The 24,462-nt window shown below is 52.8% G+C and overlaps 1 protein-coding gene across 7 annotated transcripts in view; it reads left to right on the forward strand.

Moving 5' to 3' along the window:
- Positions 1-24,020, forward strand: part of Tspan9 (tetraspanin 9) — a 187,902-nt gene extending 163,882 nt beyond the window's left edge. For all 7 annotated transcript variants that reach the window (XM_057781186.1, XM_057781177.1, XM_057781217.1 and 4 more), the window contains 6 exons: positions 17,829-18,020; positions 18,293-18,367; positions 18,619-18,720; positions 19,346-19,477; positions 19,872-19,955; positions 20,741-24,020. In XM_057781186.1, the coding sequence (XP_057637169.1) occupies positions 17,829-18,020; positions 18,293-18,367; positions 18,619-18,720; positions 19,346-19,477; positions 19,872-19,955; positions 20,741-20,812 (657 nt within the window). In that variant the 3' untranslated portion in view covers positions 20,813-24,020. The remainder of the gene's footprint in view (positions 1-17,828; positions 18,021-18,292; positions 18,368-18,618; positions 18,721-19,345; positions 19,478-19,871; positions 19,956-20,740) is intronic.
- Positions 24,021-24,462: the final 442 nt, after the last annotated feature.

The following is a 24,462-nucleotide window of genomic DNA, read 5'->3' on the forward strand; positions in this document are numbered from 1 at the left end:
AGGCTGGGAGGAGCTTGGGTTAAGCCTAGAACTGAAGCAGAGCTGATCCTGTGACATGCCCTGCCTAGCGCCCAGGATCCTCTTCTCTACCACAGCTGAGAACCAAGGGTCCACCCTACTTCCCTCTGTAACTCCGTCCAGACACCTGGGATGCGTGGGTCATGGGTTCACAGCCTCAGGCCCCCTGTCCTGTCACCATGTTCCATCTACTGCCTCCTGTCCTTCAGCTGAGACCAGGCACAACGTGACCAGTGTGTGTGGTGGAGACACCACGGCAGCCCAGAGCCAGTGTCATTAGCGTTCCCAGCAGCCTTTAGATAAAAGAGCATCCCATGGCTGACCACACTGCACCAGCCACCTGTTAGTTTGGTTCTCTTGGCTCCATATAAACGAGGAGTTCAGTCACAGAGGGGTTAAGTCACTTTCCTAAGGTTGCACAGCAAGACCAGGGGTTTTAATTCACCTGAGCTCATTGACTTCTAGCCTATGTTTCTTCTCATTTTTACTGCATGAGCTTTTCAGGCCCTGCAGCAATCTCCCTACTGCCAACCCTAAGACCTGGCAGGGGCTTTAGAAGTTTTATCCACTTGCATTAAATGCTGCTTTAGAAGAAAGTTCTCAAGAACAGAGGCTTCCAAGTCCTGGTTCCTCCTTCCCCAATTCCATACCTCCTTTCCAGATGTTTCTTAAGCCTTTATCATGTCCTCTGCCCAGTACAATGCCCCATAGATGTGCAAGGAACCAGCCAGGGGGTCTCAGATCCCACAGGGCTCCCAGTTAGGAGGGCAGACAGACACCAGTAAAAAAAACAAAAACAGATGGGACAAAGGCAAGGGAACTGAGCAGAGGAGGAGTGGGCCAGCTACGCAGTTGCCCAGGGAAGAATGTACTGGGCTAGAAAAGTACCACATGCAAAACAATGTGGTGTGCCTCAGACCTAACAGACCATCAAGAAGAGCAAAGATGGAGAGATGAGGAAGGCAGAGTCCGGGCTGCACAGCCCGCGGGAAGAGGTTTGAGGTTTGTTCTGCGTGAAAAGAAGAACCACACTGGAGAAATTCAAGCCAGGGACACCTGGCTGCTTCTGGGAGGATGGGCTTCAGAGGGACAGGGGTGGCTGCTGGGAAAACAGGAAATGCTAACTGAGGTTCAAAGGAGAGGTGGTGCCAGGAGTGGAAGTGGAGAGAATGAACGGGCTTGTGTATGAGTCAGCTTCGCGTTGCCACAACAAAGCATGCGGGGCAATTAGCTCAGAAAGAGGAAAGATCGAATGGGTTCAACACTTAGCTGTAGGCTTCTGGTGCAGGCGCCACATGGTAGTGACAGACAAGGAAGGTGCTGGGGCAGACTGTTCACATCACGAACCAGGAAGCAGAGACAGAGAAGACCTGGGGTCCCATGGTCCCTTTCGAGGGCACACCCCTTACGATTGGTCTCCCATTAGAGCCTTACCTGTTAAAGATCCTAAGTGCCTTCCAGTAGTGCTACCCTGGGTTCAACACCCTTAGAGTTGGATCTCTGGGGGCAAACTCATCAAAGCCATTGCAGCTGGGGATGGGTGTTGAGAGTCTGAGCCCACAGGTCCTGCTGCTGTGGATGTGGGAGACTCCGGATGACAGTTCCTCCTGTGATCCCAGTTAGTGTAAGATGCCTGTGAGGTGTGCAGACTGCCTGAACAAGGAAGCCAGGAGGTGTGCTGTCTGCAGCGTGGAGACATGCTGCCCAGCTGCTGTTCAGAGGTCATCGGGCAGAGCAGTTTTGCAGAGCACTGAGATTCTGTGAGACAAGGGCACTGCGGGACACAGTTCCCAGCATAGTTCATGCTTAACCAATGACTGGAAAGAAAGCAAGGCGATTCATGAGTGACAGGACACCCTTCCTACCCGCTGTCATATGCCGCGGGGGTTGGAATTTGTTCCCATGGGTCCAAAAGATTCTTTTGGCGGGGCAGAAGAGTTTGGATGTTCTTGAGTTGTATAGAGGGGCCTGCTGGACCCTCAGGGTCCTTGGCAGTATGGAAGGGACCTTTTCTCTAGGACACCGACTGGTACAATCCAGAACAAATTGTACCATGCAAAGCCCCGAGCTCTGGGAGTTTTCTTTTTGTGAAAACATGGGTCAACCTGAAAAATAGCTCTTGGAGCGGACTCAATGCAAGACTCTTACAGGAGATTCAAGATAAGCAAGAATATGGGCCATCTACGTGGCTGGCTTGAGCAAATACTTCAGCAAATACACGGGGATCTGTTTGGCAAAGCTGTTGGTGCTGAGAGGAAGGGTCAGATGGTCCTCAGCACAGGCAGGGAGTAGAGGTCACTGTCCTTTCATGGAAGTGGAAAGATGAGCAGGCCCGTGGAGTTGGGGGAGGGGAATTGTAAGGAAAATGGGTCAGAAGACGTGTGTGTTCACAGAGAGATGAGTGCTCTGGACTGTCGGGCCTGGAGGTAGATGAAAACGGAAAAGATAGCCCCCTGCTTGAGGTTGTAAGCAAGCGCCATGCTAAGGGGCTCGGGCCACATCGTGGGCTATGGCAGTCTCCAGGGTCATGAAGATGGGGCATGACCTGAGCGACACAAAGCATCACGACTGTGACCAGGAAAGTTGGGTGATGGACAGGGATGCCTAGTGTTCAGTGGAAAGGAAGATACCAGAAGCTTGGCAGTGGGTTGTAGGCAGAGACTACTTGTTCGTGCCTGCCATTCAGAGCTGAAATAATCATATAGAAACTATATTAATTAAAACTCGGCTTGGCCTATTAGCTTAGGCTACTTATTAACAATTTTTTGTATCTTAAATTAACCCATTCCTATTATTTTGTATTTTACCATGAGGCTCATGGTTTACCAGTAAGGTTCCTGGGTGTCTTTTCTCCTTCGGCAGCTAAAGGTGTCTCCTTGTCTCTGCCTATTCTCTCTCTACATCTCTGTTCGGATTTCCTGCCCAGGCTTTACTCTGTTAAGCCATTGACCAAAAGCAGCTTCTTTATTAACCAAAGGCAATAAAACATATTCACAGCATTCAAAGGGGAATCCCACATCAGTGGGTATGGAGAGGGAGAGGATGGGGAGATTTGCAGGGATGTGACCTGGGGGTTTAGGAGTGGACGAGCTGGGACAAGGCCCTGCTAGGTACAGAGACAATCGATGGCATTTGTGTGAATTTGCTCTGTGCTCCTGTAGAGAGGTAGGCGTTTGTTCTTAATCTTTACATCTGTAGACGCAGTACTGTGTGTGTTTCGGAAGGACAGCATTATAGTCCCGCCTTAGAGTTGAAGACTCAGGGTCTTGCAGATCAGCTCACAGAGTTTCATCTCTTCAAGGGTGTAGCTGGAGTTCAGAATCTACGTGCTGAGTTCACAGTGGGACGTTCACTACTGGCCCAGACCCAGGCTTTCTGAAATACAGTAGTTGGGAGAAACACATACCAAAGATAGGAACAGTGGGAGAAAAGCACATTTTTGTTTGTTTTGTTTTATGAGACAGTATTTTTCTTTAATGCTTCATAGCCCAGACTACCCTCAAACTTGTGGGCATGCTCCTGCCTCAGGTCCCTGAGGGCTATAATTGGAGCCCTGATGTGAAGCTTGCCTGATAAGACGCATGATTTTGGAAATGAGAGAAGCCGTGCCTGATTCAGAAGACCACAACCAGAGTGGGTGTAATATTCAGAGAAACTTTGTTGCCATTTGCAAACAAGCGGTCAGGCTTTCCTACTCCAAAGCAACATGGCAGTCTTCTGGTGAAGTTGACTATCTTTCTCCTGAGTGGCCTAGAGGCAGCCTCAGGTACACACACCTGGTTCAGATGGCAAGGTTCGTTTCCAGTGCCCACAGGACAGGGAGCAGACAGATGACAAGGAGCCTTACCTTAATGTTAGGACCTTTGCCATAGAAGTGGCCCTGCCCTGCTCTGGCCCCCCAGTTGGCAGTGGCTTTCTGGTTCCTGCTGGTGTGCTTTGTGTAGAAAGGACAGACTCTGTGGGATCACCTCAGCACTTGGCTTTTTTCCTTGGACCAAAGCCAGACTCTAGCTCCCCAGAGCAGCTGGTGCCAGGAACCTTGACGGTTCTATCTCCAAGAAAAAGCTTGTTTTAAAAAAGCAGTGTCGACTCCCAGAGATGCAAGGCTGCCAAGTGGATGGGAATGGCATGTCTCCCTGTTCATTTGTGGGTACCCTGCAGGCAGCACTGTGCATCCCTCCACTCCCCGGGTTACCACCCTCTGACTCCTGTGTCTGCCTGGAGCTCCACAAACACTCTTTGGAGAGCTTCAGGGGGACTGTGCGCTGCAAATGCAAGCGTCTGCATCCCGCCCTGTCCTCCCCTCTCCGGCTACTCCTCACTCCCTCTCCCTTTTCTGTTGAATAAGCAAAACCCAGGGCAAATTTATTCCTTGGATCTCATATGAAAACGCGAGGTAATTGTTTCTTTTTGCTATTGTCAATATGTTTCAGTTCAGTTCCTTGAACTTTGTTTTCAGCCCCTCCTACCAGCTCAGTTTACCCTACCCCCTATTCTCACCCTTTCTAATAGGACATCATTTTCCTCTCCAGGCTTTGGTAGGAGTTCATCATCCTTACTTGGTGCAGGTGAAGGAGAAAAGGCTGCTGGGACCTGTTTTTAGATCAAAGTTCCTGCCTCTGTCTATACTTGACCCAGGTTCCCATGTCACTGGGCTCTGTCCAGATATGGGAGGCACCCTGAACTCAGAAGTAATTGATGTGATTAATATCCAGGTCGGGTATAATTAGCTATCTTGATTTAATGTCATTGTGGCTTGAACCTTTGCCTATGTGTGTGTGTGTGTGTTTCAGTGGCTGGTGCCTGAGACAGAGCAGTAAATTGGCCTCAAATCTTGACTATGGGGTCCTAAGTGAGGCATATCTCTAGACTTCTATTTCTTTACCTAAGGGGTCTTAGTCTTGATGTTGCCTTTCAAGGGTTTGGGGGTATGTGATGTCATAGGTTCAACCCAGTTCAGTTTGCATCTCAGTTTATATCCTTTCTTTACTACTGCCTTCCCTGAGAAGAACGAGGCCATTCTTCTGTAGAAAGGGCAGATTCTAGCTTCTGGACCCTATAGCCAGGTCACTTGGCTTTAGTGCCTCAACTTGCTCATCCAAGATATGGGCTATGGCACTCTCTTTCTTGTCTCATGTAACCGATGGGCATGAATTGTAGGATCTTGGCCTGGCGATGGGTGATGCGCTCATATGAGTCCTTCGCTCACCCTGGGTCACACAGCTGATGACCAGTGTGCAGTCAGAGCTCAGCACTTTCCTGGCGTTACCTGCAGGCCCACCTGTCTTTTAAACCATAAACATATGAGAGACAGGCATCTCTCCCTATGTGATGGTGGACGGGCAGATGGCCCTTCTCCTGCCATATGCTGCGACTCAGTTGGGGCACTAGGAGCTGCAAGAGCTTGTATACCAGGGCATCAGATGAGGAGGTGCCCATTGCTGAGCAGCAAGCTCATCTGACTGTTCTTCCCCCTGCTCACCTGCACTCCCACACTAAGTGTGTCTGTTGTTAAGGGGTTCTTCTAGTGCTGGGGGTTGTGTTGTGTGCTAGGGAGGCTCGTGGTGCAGACAGTGGCTTCTGCCCTGCACACCCATCTATAGGCAGAGCCCTCCAGCGGCAAAGGCCAGCTCTTAACTCAGGATGAAGAGATCTGCAGTAGTCAGAACCACTGCTGTGTGAGGGGACAGGGGGCTGGCCAGATTGGAGGAGGAAGAAGGCTCTGCCACAGAGAGAAGGAAGACGTTTGGGTGGGGAGAAGCAAGGGGCAAGGCCTGGAAGCAGAGAAATAGGAGGTGTGTTTTGGGGATCCCGGGCTCACAGTGTAAAAGTGAGCCTGTGGGAAAACTTTTAAACAGGGAGTATTCATTGTGTCAGTAATTTGACAAGAACTGGGTGGCTTTGCTTGTTTTCAACACAGAGACTGGGTCGTGACAGTGGCTCAGAGTCTTCACAGCACCCGACTTCACCTGTTCCTGTGGCACTTGGTCCACCAGCCTGAGGTTGAAACAAGGCAGAGGGACACCTGGTAGTTTCCCCAGCCTCAGCTTCTCTGAGAAGCTTGGTTAAATTGGGTAACATGGGACCCAGCAAGAGGGAAAAACCTCAATGGAAAACCCTAGTCTGGCTGGGGATCCACTTTAGCCCCTTCTGGGTCAGAGAATGACTTCAAGCCCGCCTGCCCGCCCGCCCTAGCCCGCCTCCTCTTGAGCTGGCTTTCCGCTTATCTTAATTTATTGATGAAAACTTGTTTTACGGTCCAGAGCACAGACAGCAGTAGCTTCTTGCCAAAAGAAAGCACACTGCAAATCGGGAAAGCAAGCCGCCTCCTGGAGATGGGTGGCTGGGGACCCCGAGCCAGCAGTAAGAATGCACATCTCACTGATGCATGCTGCACGGTCTACCTGGGGTGACAAGGCAGGTCTGGGAGGCCAGTGAGGGCAGTCATCAGACCACCTGGTACGAGAGCAGAGCAATACAGGGTCCAGCAGACAGGGCCTCTCTACCTCCCACCCCCTGGTTCCTGGCTTCAGCGGCTCTGCCTGCCTCCATCACCTGGGTGTATGCCGACTTTAGACCATAAATACTGGTAATGGCTCCCGTTTATAGCTGTATACAAGACACCGTGCTAGGAAGTTTATTTTCATGAATCTAATTTAATTCTGACGACAGCTCTGGGTGGTACGTAGCGTTAATTCCCCATTGAAGATGTGTGCACGAGAGAAGTCCCCAGCCAGCACATGAAGGGCTTGTGAACCCGAGCACAGCCAGAGTTGCTTCTCTCGCCCACACTGCTCGGCTCTGGCTGATGGAATCTTCTGTGTTATGGTCTAGTCCTGAGGGCCATCTCGGGGCTCTCAGGGTTGGGCTTGGTTCATATACCTGTGGGGCACCTGCCTGGGGTGTCTAGCTGGAGGGGCTGATGGGTGGGTAACTAGCCAGGTTTCTTTTATTGCTCCATCTGGAAGTTGCTCGTGTGCCTCCCACTGAAACCCCATGTCCTTGTAGATAATCGCAGCATCCCCACTCACCCCATCTATCACCTGTGGTCACCATGTAGATAAAGGCTGGGTGCCAGTGAGCACCAGTGTCCTCATCTATAACAGAAGATAGCAACTCCGTACCTGCCAAGATAGGGGTGCGAAAGTGCTCTCTGCGAAACAGATGGCCCTGGGCCCTTGCCATTGCTCCCCCTTCTGAGGCAGGGGGTAGTGAAGAAGAGCGGTGCGCTGGTTTGTCTTGTTTCTTTTGGCCTTGTCGCACAGAGGGACAGTTAGGACTCTGGCACACAGTCAGCAAAGAGCAGGACCATCTGGGTGTCCACCTCGTCCGTGTCTTCCTAGACGTGGGCCCTGACACACACCACCTTCCTGCACCCCTCCCCTGCTCTTGAGACTGCCTAGTTCGCAGCTGGTGGCAGGGAGCCCTGGCCTGGGAGCCCTACCACAGCTCCCTGCTTGCTTTTCCCACCCTGCGCTGTGTCCTGGCTCTCTACACTGCTTAACATGCATCCCCACTTCCGCCAACTTAGATTAAGTGAGAAGTTATTGAAAATACAGAATAAAACAAGGGTTGAGATTGTTTTCTTTAGGTCAGTAGGAGGCCCAGTAGGGTACAGTGATGAGATTGGGAGCATGACAGGTTGCATTGGAAGCCCAGCTCTCTGCCAAGTCATTTGCAAGTAGAGACAGGCTACTCAGCTTCTGGGGTTCTTACTTTCATGAGTTACAAAGTAGGGGAGACGATGGAAGCTACCTCTGATGACTTCTGTGGGAAGCACTAGGATCCAGCTCCTAACTGGGCACAAAGATTCAATAAATGCTGGCTTCATCATTGGTATTATTCCTTCATCACTCTGTTGCCATGGTAACGCTACCACCATTGTCACCAGTTCTTCCTTCTTTACGCTGTGCCAGGCTAGGAAATTTCTGTTCCACACCTGTAGTGCTGCATTTTGCTAAGCGAGGTTAGGCTTCTTAGCCGAGCTGTCCTACAAAACCTTGAGACGAAGACAGCATGTACCTTCAGGCCACAGGGCTTGCTAGTACAAGGCACTGTGACTAGCTTTGCTCCCTAAAATAGGGCTGTGTGCAAGGAACACTCCTTATGCCTTTGATCAACTGTATGATCCACAGTGGGCTGGCCACCTAGGTTCTTTTGCCATTTGGCCTCTCTGTGCCCTTGTTCCACCATCTGTGCCCCCTTGAGTTGGGAAGAGTGGGTAGGGTAGGAGAGACATGGTGCTCAGTTAGGATTGCTGCTTGGTGGCCTCCTGAGTGCTTGACTGTCACCTCCAGAAGGAGGTGGCAGAGATAGAGGGATACAGGAGTTTCGTGGTCCAGACCTGACTGCATGACTGTGGGCAAATATTCTGGGTATACTGGGCGCCAGAAGCTTGCAGCAAGAGTGACTGTATACATCTTGGAAGGCAGGGATGGCCCACAATTCCATCTTGAAAGAGCACAGCAAGCTGGACTCTTGGCATGAGTTGAGAGGGATCTCAGATTGGCACTTAAGTTGGTGCTGAGACCATCTCTGGCAGAGACCGAGCTTAACTGGCCATGTCCCCCACAAAGCATGTCAGAAATGCCACCCTTTTGGCGTGGGTGGGGACAGCTCTGCTGGCAGTCCAGTTGGACTGTGGGCCTCTGATCCCTCAAGAAGACAGATCACAGGCTGACCATACCAAAGGACTAAAAAACAGATGACACATGGGTCTCGGGCTAGGGACAGACCTGATTGTGATTGTCAGTCACTGTCTCTGCTGATTTCTCTCTGTGTAGTTCCAGTGTCATTTCCCGGACTTGGGTGGCCAAAGATTGACCCTCATGCCATTCCCTCCGCCGTGGTGAGGGGTAGAGGTAGCAGAATGAAGCCACGTAGTGGCAAAGTAGTGTCACTGTGTGACTTTTCTCCACGTCTGAAGGTGGGTCGGACGGAGCGGTGGGGGGGGGCTTCCCTAAGCAGAAGAGCAAGCCCATATATGAGGGATGAGTTATGGTGCCAGATAAGCTGAGCTCTCCCATATGATGTAGTGTGAATTCAAGGTTCCCTTGACTTTTCCCCAACCTCCACATTTTCTAAAAGTTGGAACAATAGCCCAGTACCTCTTACAGTATTTATATTTCAAGGAGCAGCAGGCCTCAGCCGCTCATCCTTGCAATGTCCCCAGTGCTGAGAGGCACTTCTTTCTCTTGTTCTGTGAGCAGAGACACATCTGGAAGGATCACGTGACCAGCCAGGACACCCAAAGCCTCCCCGCTTCTTTGGGATAGGCTTGGCCAGTGGTCACAGAGGTCCCTCCCCTCCATCAAAGGACCATTCTAGTCCACTAGTTCAGAAAGCAGGGACCTGGAGGCCATGGCTGGATTATCAACGTTCCTTCTGGGACTCTTTCCTGGGCCTGTCATATCTGTGTTTGTTCACGACCTCCTGTGTATTCCAAAATACAGGGAGAACCTGAGAAACAATTGTGTGTCTGTGTCTAGGGCCCGAAGCTGGATCTTTCAGTCTGGGGACCCAGCCCTGACCCCTGCAGTCAAGAACCATCTGAGACTGGTTGGATTGGTGACAGCCTGGGAACCTGGAGTCACAAGTGTGTCGTGCCCTGGTATACCTTCTCCCCCATACCTGCCTGGGTCCCACCTCATTTGCACCCTGTGACTCACCAGGCTAGGCAGATCTCTTGGCCTGGAACGTACTTGATTGGTACAAAAGTGTGCTTCTGCCAGAGTGCACCATGTGGGAAGGGCAGCAGTGGGATCGATGTTTATGGACTGCTGAGCGATCACTCTTCCTACACAGGCCTGGCAGGTGCTCTGTGTCACCTGGGGCTCTTTGGCCTCCCAGCCACTCATCATTTTGTGGTCCTTCTGGGGGCCGTTCCTCAAGCTTCATGACTTCTGGGCATGAGCATCCTTGTGGGGGATGGCACCCCCACACACACCATCATAGTGTCAAGCCATGCAGGACATTCCAGGCCATGCTAACAGGTGGAGAGACACCAACTTCTGAGAAAGTTGAGGGCTTGGGAACAACATGTGACAGGACAGCCACCCTGAATGGGTGCCATTTTCTCCTGGGGGTGGCCCTAAGTTTAAGGGCTTTGTTGGGACAGCACAGGATAGGCAGTGGTCCTTGTCCCTCACTCTGGAGGACCAGCATCTTTATGCACCCTTTGAAGCCGAGGGTAGATGCAGGTTCCCCTGTTCATGCTGGGTCATTCTTGAATCCCGCCAGCCCCACGGAAAGAGCAAGGTGCTGAGTAGAGCTGGTCCCATATGCCAGAGCCAGATCCCAGAGTCCCATCAGATGAGTCACGTGCCAACAACGCCAGCCGTGACCCTCTGGTCAGTGAGCCCTTGGTGCCACTGGTGGGAGGTGGCGACTGGTTTTCGCCACCGCCCAGGCCCTTAACCCACAGAACAGTGACAGGTGTTGTCCTTGGGCCTTGTGGGATTGCCCTTGGCAGGGTTATTCTCGTTCCCATATGTTTGTGTCGAGACACATAGACACGGAAACATAACTGGGCTCACTCTACTGATGGGGGTGTGGAGGGCTTGGGAAAGCGCTGGCAATGGTGTCTGAAGAGACTTGATGCTCTGGAGTCATAATTAGAGGTAGCAGCCTCAGAGGTGCACAGCCCTCTGCACAGCATTCTGCACGTTCATCTGAACAGAACCAGACCTCACTGAAATCATCAAAATGTAACTGGGTTGTGGGTTTCAGGTGCTTTGTGCAATGTTTATTTGGAGGAAAATTAGGCTTAGAAATATGGGTGTGATCTCCCTGTCACCTATAAGCTGGGGACTGTGAAGTGGAGCTGTGAAGAAATTGGAGGCTTGTGAGAAAAACAGCATCCAATAAGGAATGACCAAGAAAACGTTCTGTTCAGCTTGAGATTCCACACGCCCTCAACGTGAGGTAGAGCTGCTGCGGCTACCGGGCAACCCAATGGGACTGAGGCTGGGTTGTGAGAAGGGCAGAGTGCTGGATGGGGGTGGGGGAGAGGCTTCTTTGCCTCTGTACTGGTTCCCCGTAGGTAGGATGACTTTCAGAGAGCGACAGATGAGCAGCAGAGGGTGACTCAGAGGTGAAAGATGTAAAAGCCCTTTCCTAGGCCAGGAGGAGACTTGGGAGAGAGCGGTGCTAAGTACACGTGTTCAAATATTTAAAGGCCTGTCACACTTGTTCCTAGTGAGCTTCTTGGAAATGAGGACTGATGCATGCTAGCCACAGGAAAGTGGGGTCTGAAGTTAATAGACTCCCTCCCTGGAGTTATGTGGAGGGACAGGAATGTGCACTGCAGGCAGACGCTCAGCTCCGGGGGCCTGGCATGGCTACCTCCCCTCTGGCCCTACCAAGTCACCACAGCCAACCTTCCTCCTGCCAGCTGGGTGACTTTGGCAGAAGTCTCTGACTTTGTCCTTTCTTTTCCTTGGGTATGGAATTGGAAGCATGTTCCACGGCTCCCCTCCACACCAGCCATCAGCCCCGGCTGTCTCTCTTTATGGCTATGAGAATGAATGAGCAGCAGAGCCCTCAGAGGGAGGGAAGAAGGCCGCTCGCAATACAAAGTAGCAGCCCCTCTTCCACCCTGTGGATCCTTTGTGCTCCCCACTGCAAAGTTCTTAGCCGGCTGGCATCTCTCGGGGCCAGGCGGGCTCCTAAAGGAGCCAGTGTGTCACGCTGTACAATTAAAACGATTTTGATGGTCTCTTATTTGCCATATCTGCTAATTTATTAAATGCCATTATGCCTTGGGCCTGGCCCCAGCTCATAGAGAGCACTGGGAAAGCTGTGAGCCCTTGTGTTCTGATGTCTTCTGCTGGCTTAGAGGGGTTGAGGAGGGCTGGGGATGGTTAGGGGCCACGGCTGGTATCTATTCTCGAGCCCGTGTCTGGGGAAGCTCTCTTCAGGTGTAGGAGGCTCTCAATGTGTTTAAAAGGCCAGTGGTGTGCAGGGTTGTGCGAGGCTGGGGCAGGAGAGTACACCCAACAAGGTCAGGAGTTGCTGAGGGATGTTGGGGCTTCTAGGAGTAGAGAGGGCAGGGTACATAGGGAGATTCTTTTGTGTGTGTGTGTGTGCACATGTGTGCGTGTTTCTGTTACAGCTTGTGGCCTGCTCAGGCCTCCTACCCACCCATCCATTCACCCACCTGCTCATTCCCTCACCCATTCAGTTGCTGAAGAAACATTCAGCATTCCAAGCATTTTCAGGACCCTATGGTGGTGAATCTAGTCCCTGAAAAGAGCTGTGGTTTTGGCGACAGAAGCCTGGGTTGCCGGCTAGCATGCACTCTGGACTGCCCGAGCTCACTCCACCCTGGGAGGGCCCACATTTTTCCTTGTGAATGGCTGGGGATAGGTGGAGGTGATGTGGATGGTGTCTTCCCTGAGCCAGACTGAATGGGGATAGAAGGCCCAGAGTGAGGTGAATAGGAGAAGCCATGGGCCTGGAGACATGGGATGCCCATGTGAACGTCCTACCTGGGGGCAGAAATGTGCCTGATCCACCGGCTCGAGCCACACTGAAGATGAGCTATGGCCTGGATATTTTAGGCCGGCGATTACTAATAGCGTGGGGAATTGGTTTGCAGTGCTATCTTGGTGTGGTCATGTGCTGCCTGGGCCTCAGTTTATCTGCCAGACACGTGCTGGGTAGAGCTCCTGGGAGGTGAGGATGCCTAAGACAGCCATGGACTCATCTCCCCTGTGCTGTGGGGCTTGTGCCTTTCCTTCTGCAGGAGTGGGGCAAGGTCCAGGTGAAATAGCCCTGGAGAAGTGGCCCCACTGTGTGACAGGGTCAGGGTGCTATTGTAGACCCTGGAGACGTATCATGAACAATAGACCTACATCCCAGCCTTGATGGGCTGTGTGCAGACATTAGGGTAGGGGTTGTCTTAACTTCCTGTCTTAACTTTGATGCCCTGAAATGAAATTTCTGAAAGGCTCTGGTTGAGATAACTCCAGAGGAAGCTTGGAACTTAGGTGCCTCCTTGGCTTGCTCTTGCTTGGAAATAGGTTCCAGCCAGGCCTGGACCGCACAAGGGGACTGATGACCCCTGAGTCACTCTGCCTCGCCCCAGATTCTTCAGCCTTGGGCTCTATGGCAGCTCGGTCATCTCAGCTGAGACAACCCTCTGGATTTAGAAGGGAATTTTCTCGGATGCCACTTACTAAGCTCTCTGGCACCCAGCTTTGGCTAGGCCACCATGGCCTTATGCTTCCTGAATGGTTCCCACCATGGGGATGGGAGTGGTTCCCTGCCCTTCTGCTGCCTCACCCTGGCCATGACCCTACTCTGACTTGAGAACTCGTTTCCTGTCTTCATGCCCTCCTACCTGCCCAGGGTGGCCTTGTTCCCTAAGTCCACACTAAACCTGTATCTGCAGTTCCTCCTCTCTCTTGCCCACAGCCATCTGCTAGATCTGAGCTCTGGCTTGCTTCTGCCCCAACTTGAAGCCTCCCAGAGAGTTTGTGCCACTTCCCCATCCTTTTCTGGGTCACTGGGGAGAATGGGAGCTCTCTGTAGTGGCAGTATTCTCAAGGAGTTAACTGGCGAATCTTAAGGGCGCATAGGCCCATGTGAGGAGAGAGGCATTTTGGAAAAGGGATCTAGGCAGCTTTCTATAGGGCGGATTGAAAAGCAGGGCCAGGACAGAGGGGTCTTGTATGGGTGGGGGCTGAGGCAGGATGTCTAGTGCTCGTTAACTTGGCAGTCAGGTCTCCTAAGGAGTAGCAGAAACAGAAGGAACAGCACCTGAATCAGAGGGTGGGGCCTATCCTGGCAGTGTCTTTGTCTCCCTCAGTGGCATTAGCTCTAAGACAAGGCCACCCCACCCTTTGTTGTCTTCTTGCCTAGAGTTTCAGGTTGGGAGTGGGTCACCTGTCACCACTAGTGGAATGTTTATGTCAGCAGGAGACCTGGAGGATGTGGGTCACGCTGTGCGTGCCCTGTGTGGCGCGGCAGGTTGCCTGAGAACTAGGGGTGGGGCCTGATGGGCGGTGGGAGATGGGTATGGGGACTTTGGGAGGAGACTGCCCAGGATTCAGGCTCAGGCTCTGATGTGCTGAGACTGCCTAGATCTCAGCCCTGTGGGGTCTCAGGTGGGAAGTGAGACAAAACGTGAGTGTGGGGGTCAGTTCTTACCCTCCAGGTAGAAGGAGGCCCCTGCGCTGACGTCTGTGAAGCTTAAAAACCATATTGAAGGACATGGGGTGTGAAGTCAGTGACAGTTGGGAGAAACATGGCCCCGGAGACTCTGAACTGCTGAGGGCTCCCAGGGAAATTCTCCTGGACACCACAGGAGCTCTCCAAGAATTGGAGTGACCATACCAGGCTTGTTCCCGCTGAGTAGGATGGAGAGACCTCTGCCGTGAGGACTCCAGACCTGGGGCACAGGGACCAGGGAGGCCTGCAGCAGCAGAGTGGTGGGGGTGTCTTGCAGCTCCAGGAGTCCCTAGGCCAGGCTCCTCCATCTGAAACAAATACCTGCCCTGGAGGGCTTTCTGTTACTCATTCCAGGGTTCTATTTCTAGAGCCATAAATCTTTGGTTCAAAATCATGAATTTTCCAGGGTATGATTAATGAAAGAAAAATTGAGACGGCAGCACAGAAAACTGACCAGATTGAAAAAAGTCAGGGTGACAGGCTGGATGCAAGTTTAGGGCATCGCGGGCCAACCCAACAAGCTTCTGTAACAGACAGGAGCACCACCTAGTGGTCACAGAGGGCATTGGCACACACCCTATCTCTCTATAAGGCTTTGAGGTAGTGGTGGCTCTGGACCTTTCAGGGCCAGAATCCTAGGATATTTGACCTATGTCTCACTTGATGTCATTCTCATGCAAAAGCCATTATGTGACCTAACTCTGGTCCCCTACATATCCTTGAATAATCTGTGGCTTAGTAATTGTGTGTGTGTGTGTGTGTGTGTGTGTGTGAGAGAGAGAGAGAGAGAGAGAGAGAGAGAGAGAGAGAGAGAGAGAGAGAGAGAGAGAGAGAGAGAGATTGGGACCACCTTTCTGTTTTCCCGTTTATTAGAATTCTCTTCGGTCCTCAAGCCCAGCTCATTTTCAACACTGCCTGTCTCCCATTGGACCATGTCTCATTGCTCCTGCACAGTTGCCTGATGTGTGGTCACTAGCTCTCCCCAAGCCTTTGCAGTGGTCCCCGCATGTGCTGGCTGTCTCTTGCCCTAGTGGCCTCTTCTGGGAACAGTGTCTGTGACGACTGTCAGAAACATCTGCCAGATCATGTCACCTCAGCCCTGGGGCAGAACATCCACATTTTCCTGCCCTCCAGATCCTGTTCCGTGGTGGCACTGGCTCTTTTCTCTTCTGCTACATGTCACTGTAGTCATTTTGTGGCAGCCACATAGCCGCTTGCCCTCCTTGGCAGACAAGCTTGGTCCTAACTTGAGGCCTTTTAACTTGATCTATCCTTTTTCTGAACACTCTTTTATCCTTATTTATATGGTATACTTTATCTTTTTATTTTATCTGTGCTTGCACTGCCCATGTGTGTGTGTGCGTGTGTATGCGTGTATGTGTGTGCGCGTGTGTGTGTGCACGCACACGCCCACAAGAATCTCTTTTCTATCTATCCAAGCATTGGCTGGGACAGTTCATGGCTTTCTCCACTTTCTCCTTGGCCTGACATTGGATAACCATGTGCCCAGAGTCTGTGGGTTGCACCAGTGAAGGAAACGCAGCTCCTTAGAAGCCGATGCCCTTTCCCCTCACCTTGAGGGCCTGAGCGTGGATTGCATTGTCTGATTGCCTGTGTGCGTTCCTTCCCCACAGTGAGCAGCCGGAGAGCGGGAGCTGTACTCACTTCAGAGAGCCAGGCAATCAGCACAGTCCCAGCATCCAGTGCTGCTCAGGAAGAGCCTTTCAGCAAACAGTGCTGCGTATTTGTTAGCTGTGTTAGTCAGGGTTCTCTAGAGAAACAGAACCTGTACAACACACACACACACACATACACACACACACACACACGAGATTTATTGAATTGGTTTATAGGCCATGGTCCAGCTCTTCCAACAATGGCTTTTACCCCATGGAAAATCCAAGAATCCAGTAGTTGTTCAGTCCATGAGGCCGGGTGTCTTTAGTACACACCGGAATCCTGAAGAAGTAGGATCCAATATCAGTAAAGGAGTGGACTGGCCAGCAAGAGTGAGGGAAGGCAAGAGCAGGTGCCCCTTTCTTCCATGTCCTTTATGTAGGTAAACAGGTTGCCACCAGAAGGTACGGCCTGGATTTAAGGTCGATCTTCCTACCTCAAAAGATTCGGATTGTGAGTGAGTCTTCCCACTTCAAATAATTCCCTCAAGAAAAACCCCTCACAGGTGTGCCCAGCCTCTTGAGTTTTAGTTAATTCTTGATGTTGTCAGGTCACCAACCAGCCATAGCCTTCGCATCAGTCCGTGGGAAGGCATCTGCCCCCCTGAAGATTGTAAAGTCACAAGGCAGGGCAGGCAGACACACCCGAGCCTCTCAAGCCTTGCCGTTTACCCTTTCGCTCTGTGTGGAAATTTCTTGTTTTCTGCCTGCTTCACACCCACCCAGCCTTTGGTGACTGCTGCCTCCAACTGGTATCTCTGACCAGGACAGTCATCGCCTCTTTTAAACACCTGTAGCTGCTATTTGGCACCACTGTATACCGGTAGAGACTGCGTTCTTATTGCTCTGAATGGAGGCCCCCAGAAGGCCGTCTCTAATGTGAATGGAGCTTTCCTAGGAGGAGGCGCTGTGCTGTAGGCACTCAGTAAATGTTGGCTGACTGAGGGATTGACCCCTCAGACTCAGCACACTTCCCTGGAGCTATGGAAGTGACACTCCCCCAGGGGGAGCTGCTTGCTTTAGTCACAGCTCCAGGGGTGCTGGTAAAGAGGGTCAGCTTACAGGCCCACCATGCATACAGTCGGCTTAGTTCAGGGGTTGGTGAGGTGTGTCGACCTTCTTGCTTTGAGAAAATAACCGACAAAAGCCACTGCGGGGTTTTCTCGTGGCTTGCAGGTTGAGGGGACAGCTCACTGAAGTAGGGAAGGCGTGGCAGTGGGAGCTTGGAGGCAACTGATCACACTGGGCCCTGTAGTCAGGGAGCAGAGAGAGAAGGACGCTGGTGCCCTGCCCCTTTCTCTGTTTATTAACCTCAGGGATGGTGCTGTCCACACTCAGGGCGGGCCTTCCCACCTCAGCTAAGGCTTTCTGGAAACACCCTCACAGACACACCCAGAGTCTGTTTCCACGGTGGCTCCCACCAAGATGACAGTGCAGACTGACCAACACAGGAAGACAGTATGGACTCCGGTGTCCTGCCCCTTAGCCAGCCATGCATACCTTTTTATTTTACCCATGAACTTGCTTTTCAGACTTCCGAGATCAGTGGGTTCTCGGCCCTTCTGTTCAGAGTAGTGGAAAATACCTACCGAAGTCTTGGCTCTGAGAGCCAGTGCCCTGGGTTCACTCCCGCAGACCAGCCCTGCCTTCCCCGGTCACACCCCTACCCCAGCCTCCGTTCTGAGCATGGGATCTTCTCTACCCAGTGGAGTAACCTGAGTTACTGTTCTCCCCTTTATCCCATTTCACTTGATCTCCAGAGAGACCTTGTGAGGTTTATGAAGTTGCCTATCCCATTTGCCAAAGAGGAAACCGAGGTGTGGGGTGGCAAGGGGTTGTCTCATGGGCTTTGGGTCTGTGACAGCATCTGCCTTTTTATAATCTTTCTTTATCTCAGAGTGAGGGGTTCTGGGAGATGAATGCAAGAGCAATGCTGGTCTAACTGGTTCCTTCTCTCTCCAGCTCTGTGGCTGCGGACTGCTTGGAGTGGGCATCTGGCTCTCTGTGTCCCAAGGCAACTTTGCCACCTTCTCCCCCAGCTTCCCCTCGCTGTCTGCAGCCAACCTTGTCATCGCCATAGGCACCATTGTCATGGTAACAGGCTTCCTGGGCTGCCTTGGGGCCATCAAGGAAAACAAGTGTTTGCTCCTCAGTGTAAGTTGGATCCCATGTCCCTTCATTGCTTCCTTGGTGGGACTCCCTGACCTAAGTCTGTGGAAATTGCTTCTATAATGTTTTGTCCCCAGCCCTAGCTGTCCCTCTCACTTTTTGACATGTGATCTGTCCGGGTTTGCTTAAGAATAGGTGAACCCTCTCAGACGTGGGAACCCTGCCTGTCCCCTGTCTCCCCTCCCTTCTCTGTTAGCACCCACCGCTGGCCATTGCCGCTATCATGAACCCGTCCATGTTTGGACTTATCTTTCCAGTTTTTCATCGTGCTGCTGATCATCCTCCTGGCAGAGCTGATCCTGCTCATCCTCTTCTTTGTCTACATGGACAAGGTAAACCTGCAGAGGGGGAGCCATGTGGGTCGCACAGCCCTGGGGCTAGAGCAGGCAGAGGAGGGGAGGACACTGGCTAGTGGAACCTGCAGACTGCTCTGCAGGAGGTCTGGGGGGCCGCTCTAGACACTTCCCCTCCCCGTCTAGAGACACTACCCTACCTTTTCCAGCTCCCCTGGGTTGGGCTGTGGGTGTTGGGGGAGCCAGTCTCCTGGTCCCAGCCAACCTGTGGTGTTGCTCCGATCTGCCAGGTAAATGAGAATGCCAAGCAGGACCTGAAGGAAGGGCTTCTGCTGTACAACACTGAGAACAACGTGGGGCTCAAGAACGCCTGGAATATCATCCAGGCCGAGGTGCGGCTCGGCTCTCTGTGTGGCGTGGGACGGGGCAAGCCATGGGTACCCCGACTGTTGGGGGAACCACGCCCACTGGGGCGTCAGAGAGTACCATGGAATAGTACTAGGGAGGGGTGAGGAGGCGAGTACAGGAGGCGATATGACCTGGGCACAGGAGTGGATAGGTCTAAGGAACCATAGTGGGTGGTTAACTTCGTGATGAATGACAGAAGTCGCAAGGTCATGTTTGCTCAGGAGATGGGCTCTGATATTGAGAGGAATACAAGACTCTGTTCCCCGATGAGTAGCCCACCTAGACCCTGGGAGGGAATGGCGGGTGGGTAGACTGGCAGTCAGCTTGGGAGGGTCCAGGCCACAGAAGAAAGTGCTTAAGGTGCTGATGAGCAAGGCTCCTGTCCCCCATCATGCCCAGCCAGGAGGAACAGCAGCCTTGCACCTACCTCACCCACCCCCACCCCCTTGCTGGTCTAGGAGCCTTGCTGCAGCTCAAAAAGAGGTCAAGAAGACACTCTTTTTCTCATTCCTGTTCTTGGGTGGCTGTTTGGTGGGGCTGGCCTGAGAGAGGAAAGCCCGGGTGGATGGGGACTGGAGTGTCATGCTTGGCCTCCCTCCCTCCCCACAGATGCGATGTTGTGGAGTCACTGACTACACAGACTGGTATCCAGTGCTGGGAGAGAACATAGTTCCTGACCGCTGCTGCATGGAGAACTCCCAGGGTTGTGGGCGCAACACCACCACCCCCTTGTGGAGAACGGTGAGACTGGAGAGCAGTGCCTCAGGCTCAGGGATCCCAGAAGCCTGTGTACTGGATGTGCCTGGCTGCAGGAATGATGGGAATTAGTTCACTGTGGGCTGGGGAGTAAGGCCAGTGGCTGTGTATGTGTGTGTGTGTTCACACATGTGTGTGCATGCACATAGGTACATGTGTGCTGACTCCACAGTTGGGAGTCAGAAGGTGAAGGATTAGGGGTTGAGGCTATGCAGCTGGGTTTTGCAGGTGGAGCCTGGGGCTTGGAGGTGGATATTGGAGTGGGTGTGGTAAGGTACTGGAGTTAAGAGTACAGACGGGCCTAAAAGGACAGGGCTAGACCACTGGGAACTCAGCACTCAGCGTTGCTCCAGGACCATAACCCATGGTTCTCTTCCAGGGCTGCTATGAGAAGGTGAAGCTGTGGTTCGATGACAACAAGCACGTGCTGGGCACAGTGGGGATGTGCATCCTCATCATGCAGGTGAGGGGACACGAGGGACCCCAGACCTGAGCAGGATGAGAGCCGAGCAGGGGTGACCTGGTGCTTACATGGCCTAGTGTGTGAGGTGTGCAGTGTTCAGGCTCTGCAGGGAAGCCCCTGCCATGCTGCAGAGCTCTGAGCGAGGTCACAGGTACTGAGCAAGGTGGTACTCAGGGCTAAGTGGGGGCCCTGGACTAGACATTGGAGCCAAGGTCATCCGACATGTTCTCCGTGAGAGCCGAAGGTCTGCAGTGTCCCTGGGTCACCGGCTTCATACATGGGACATGTGGCACCTTGGGTGAAGCCACCAGTGGCCTCTGCCTGCACATCTGTATCTCTACCAGTTTTCAGGATTCTGGTTGAGGAGCATAAATGAGATTTAATGTTGTTCAAGACACGTGCACCCAAAGAAATCACCTCATGTGTTCCAGCCCCAAACAGAAAGTGCTGGCAAGAGTGTTAATGACTTCTTTTGCTTCCTTCTTCCCTCTCCCACCTCAGCCCCTCTTACCCCTCTGCCTTCTCCCCAGGCCTCTGAGATGTTAGCATGTGAGGTGCTGGGGATCCAGGTCTTCTACACGTGCGGCTCCAAGGGACTGAACTACATCCGCCTATGTGCAGTTCTCGGCTGGGTTCCCAGGGTGGTCTCCTACACCGTGTTTCCTGGCCCACTGTGTTGTACACATTTTTGCATTAGGTTCTCTAGAGCAGTCCCGAGCTGGTGGAACTGAGGTCTGACCCCAGACACAAGAGCATCCCTTTAAAGTCCTCTCCTTGTCTTTCAGATCCTGGGAATGGCCTTCTCCATGACTCTATTCCAACACATCCACCGGACGGGTAAAAAGTATGACGCCTGAGCGTTTGGCAGCGCCTGGCCCCACCCGGACACTGTACGTGCGAGGGGAGAGGACCTGAGTCTGTGTCTCCTGTCTGCCCTCCGATGGCCACCTGCCCCACGTGCCAGCCTGCTCTCCCCTACCCACTTCCTTGGCCTTGGACCTCTTGGAGGGCAGAGACCCAGAGAGGAGGCATCATGCAGAGACCTCAGGGCTTGGGCACCTGGACTCCTGCACCTGCAGATTTGCCAAAGACACCAGGGTGGGCAGGGGATCAAGGAGGAAGCCCCTGCGTTGATGGGTTGCCGCCCCCGCCCTTCCTCTCACACTGACACTTGTCCCTGTGTGGGATGGAGAGTCTGCCCCACCAAGGCCACAGCCGTCTGTGGCTGCCCAGCCAGAGAGACGGCCAGGGTGCAGCGTGGCGCCACCGGGTCAGGCTCCCTGGAGCACCCTGCCTGGGTTTTTATACTATAGTGTAACTTTTTTATTTTACTCTGATTACGATTATTCAGGAATATTATCTCTCAGATAAGTTTAGGGTTAGCTTCCTGATTTATAACTTTTTACTGTGTTGATTTCCATAATGGTTTGAGTTTCCTTTTCCTGTGCGTGGGGATGGGTAGGAGAAAGGACCCCATCTGCTTTCAGTGAGGACACACCACTGTGCAACACTCATGAGACTCTAAGGTGAGGAGGGCCAGGATTTCCCCCCAAAACTCACCTGGAGGGAGAGGGTGCAGCCGTGCTATGGGGCCCGTCCAGGCCTGGCGACCACAGATAGGGCCAGAAGGGGCAGGTGTGATGTAAAGCATGGTGGGGCATCCTACTCAGGGGTGACAGGGGTGGTACCTGAGCTGGGGAGGCCACGTCAGGGGGGGATGCTCAGGACAGGGAGTAATGAAATGCTTTGCTGGGGGGGGCAGTCAGAACAGTTTGTGGCAGTTCCTTTCTCCTCCCTCAGTCCTCTGCTGACATCCCTCCTGACCCCATACATCCTGCATCCCAGATGGTCACTCTCACACATTCCTGCTAGAGTCCTTTGGTTCAGACCGCACTCTGCGCACCCTGTTCTGAACAGTGGAAGCAGACATGTCCAGCTGCCCAGACTGAAACAGAGTCTCAGGACTGTCAGGAGGAGAGGAAGAGTTGGCATCTCTGGCCACCCTGTTCTGAACAGTGGAAGCAGACATGTCCAGCTGCCCAGACTGAAACAGAGTCTCAGGACTGTCAGGAGGAGAGGAAGAGTTGGCATCTCTGGCCAGCCCCACCAGACTCACTCAGTTGCTGACTGCCCTGCTGAGGGGTAGGGGAAGGGCCACACGGGTCTCAGGACCCTCCCTCATTAGGATCCATTGCTGTCCCCATTGGGTGGCAGGCATCGCATCCCATGTAATCTCAAGGAGACAAGGTACAGAAAATCTGAGAAGTCAGGCCCACATTGCCACAGCAGGCCTGGGGAGAAGGCCCTCGATCTGGATGCCCCTTGCTGGGCATAGGAGATGGAGGCAGGGTGTACTCCCAGCAGCTCTGCCAGCACTGATGCCCAGTGTGAACACAGTAAAGGCAAGACTGTGGGACTGGCCCGACAGCCATCTGGAATCCAGAGTCCACTCTCCAGGTGTCATGTGGCAGCTGCTCTTCTCAAGCCATTTGACTCCTTACCACTGTTTCCCACCGAGCCAGGTCTTCCGCCACTTAGCCAGACCGCTCAGCCAACTTATAACTCCTCTGACTACCTTGAATAACAGGCAAGGCAGGACCAGGGGTGTGGAACTTCCAGTGTGTTCAAGATTGAAGTTTTGTGGGTGAGAGGATAGTAGGAAGCTCTAAGCAAATTGGACAGAGAGGCTGCTGGTTCCAGGAGATGGAATTGTGTTGTTAGGGGAATAACAGATACCTCTCTGGGAACCCCAAAATACAGAGTTCAGGTAGACCCATTAAACAACCAGGAAAAAAAAGTGGTACCTGCTACATAATGAGTTTGTGTGGGTGGAGTGGTGGGTTTGTTTATACCTATAAATGGGATTTCTAACTCCCGTTATCATCAACAGTACATCTCCCAGTACACCGGAAAGCATTTGGCCTCCCTGCCACCTCATGTCTCTAGAGTGCTTCAGGGCGGTGCTGGTCTCCAGAGCTGCAGCCGACGTCCCCCACCCTCACCAGCTCACCTCAATTGTCTGTCCAGCAGAGCCAGATCACATGTCCCAAACCGCCTTCTTGTTTTAGCTGTGTGTGTCTACATAGGGCAGAGGGCTCCATGCTCACAGGGTGGGTGTTCTGAACCCCTTGCTTGTCTCGGGGAATGGCCCCCATACATGAAATGGCCACAGCAAGTGAGGCCAGGGGAGGTTGCTCAGCTCTTCTCTGATCCTCTTGGCTGTGAGCTCACTGAGGATGAACCCGCCATGAGAGCCTCCTCACCAGTGCTTCCCTTGAGCTGTTTCCTCCAGGTCCCACACCAGTAATCTGCAGACCTGCCTCAGAAAGTTCTCTCGGTTTGTAGGTGACATCACGGAAATGCTTGACAATAGCTGTGGCATTACCACGGCCAACTGGTAGAGGGGCTCAGTGGGCAGAGTCTGGAAACTGCTCTCAGGTACCTGTTGGGTGTCAGGGTGCACGGCTCCTTGTGTCACTGTACTCTCTGAGCTGGAACAATATCATCCTGTCCCCCCACCCCCACCTCCACCATCCTGGGCCAGCACCTCGGCTCTCCCCTTGCACATATTCTGGCCTGACTTAGAAATGAGTGGCCAAGCCTCCATGAAGTGGCTCTTCAAGTGGATGGAATTGTGGTCCCCTCCTCTCTGGCTCCCTGCCCACCCACCGGTGGAGGTGCTAATCAGCAGGGACATGGCACAAGATGGGGAGCTGGGTGCCAGGGGCTGGGGGTCTCTCCTTTGCCCCTCAGCCCCTTGGTCTGGTGACCCCTCTCATGTTCCTGTTCTCTCATTTCCCTTCCCTCCTCCGTGATGGCGGCGTCCTGGCCTCTTCTCCCTCAGTGGGCATCCTGAGGAGTCAGGCCTTTGGGCCTCCACTTGCCTTGCTGTCCCTGGGTGGCCAGAGAGCTGGGAGTGCACGCTGGTTGGTTTCGAATGCACTTTCTGCTTGCAATGCCTTGTCCGCATTTCCTCCATCCCAGGTCCTGCTTTAATGAGTACCATGTTTTTAGCATGTTTTTAAATAAAAACCGATAATGTGTCAAAAGCACAAACAGACTGTCTCTCAGTGGTGTGTGTCTTCTTCCTGAGCCATGACCAGGATATTTTTTTATGTAGCTGTTGATGGAGGGACCCAGAGGAACACCAGACAGTCCCCCCGCCCCCTGTAAGGGGACCTCGTCTCTTTTCTTTCGGCCTGGGTTTCAGATTTGCTGAGGTGAATGGATCTCTGTCCCTCTGTGGAGGCCTGGAAAAGCCTAGCGTGCGCGCGCATACACACACAGAGTCTGGTGACTGATGCAAAACTAATCAGGGGTTTCCAGTCACTCAAGCCTTCTGCCTGAGAGGATGTCGTTCCTCTGCAGTGACTGGTCACCCACAGTTGGCTGGTCCTGTGCTCAGATGTGGGAGGAGTGAGAAACAGGTCCTTACTCCTGCAGGGGAAGGCTATCAGGTTAGGTCCACCCTTGCTCCAATCCCTCTGTTGCTCCTGAAGGTTCCTTG

The sequence above is a fragment of the Chionomys nivalis genome, chromosome 1 (genome assembly GCF_950005125.1).
Source record: "Chionomys nivalis chromosome 1, mChiNiv1.1, whole genome shotgun sequence".
Classification (NCBI taxonomy): domain Eukaryota; kingdom Metazoa; phylum Chordata; class Mammalia; order Rodentia; family Cricetidae; genus Chionomys; species Chionomys nivalis.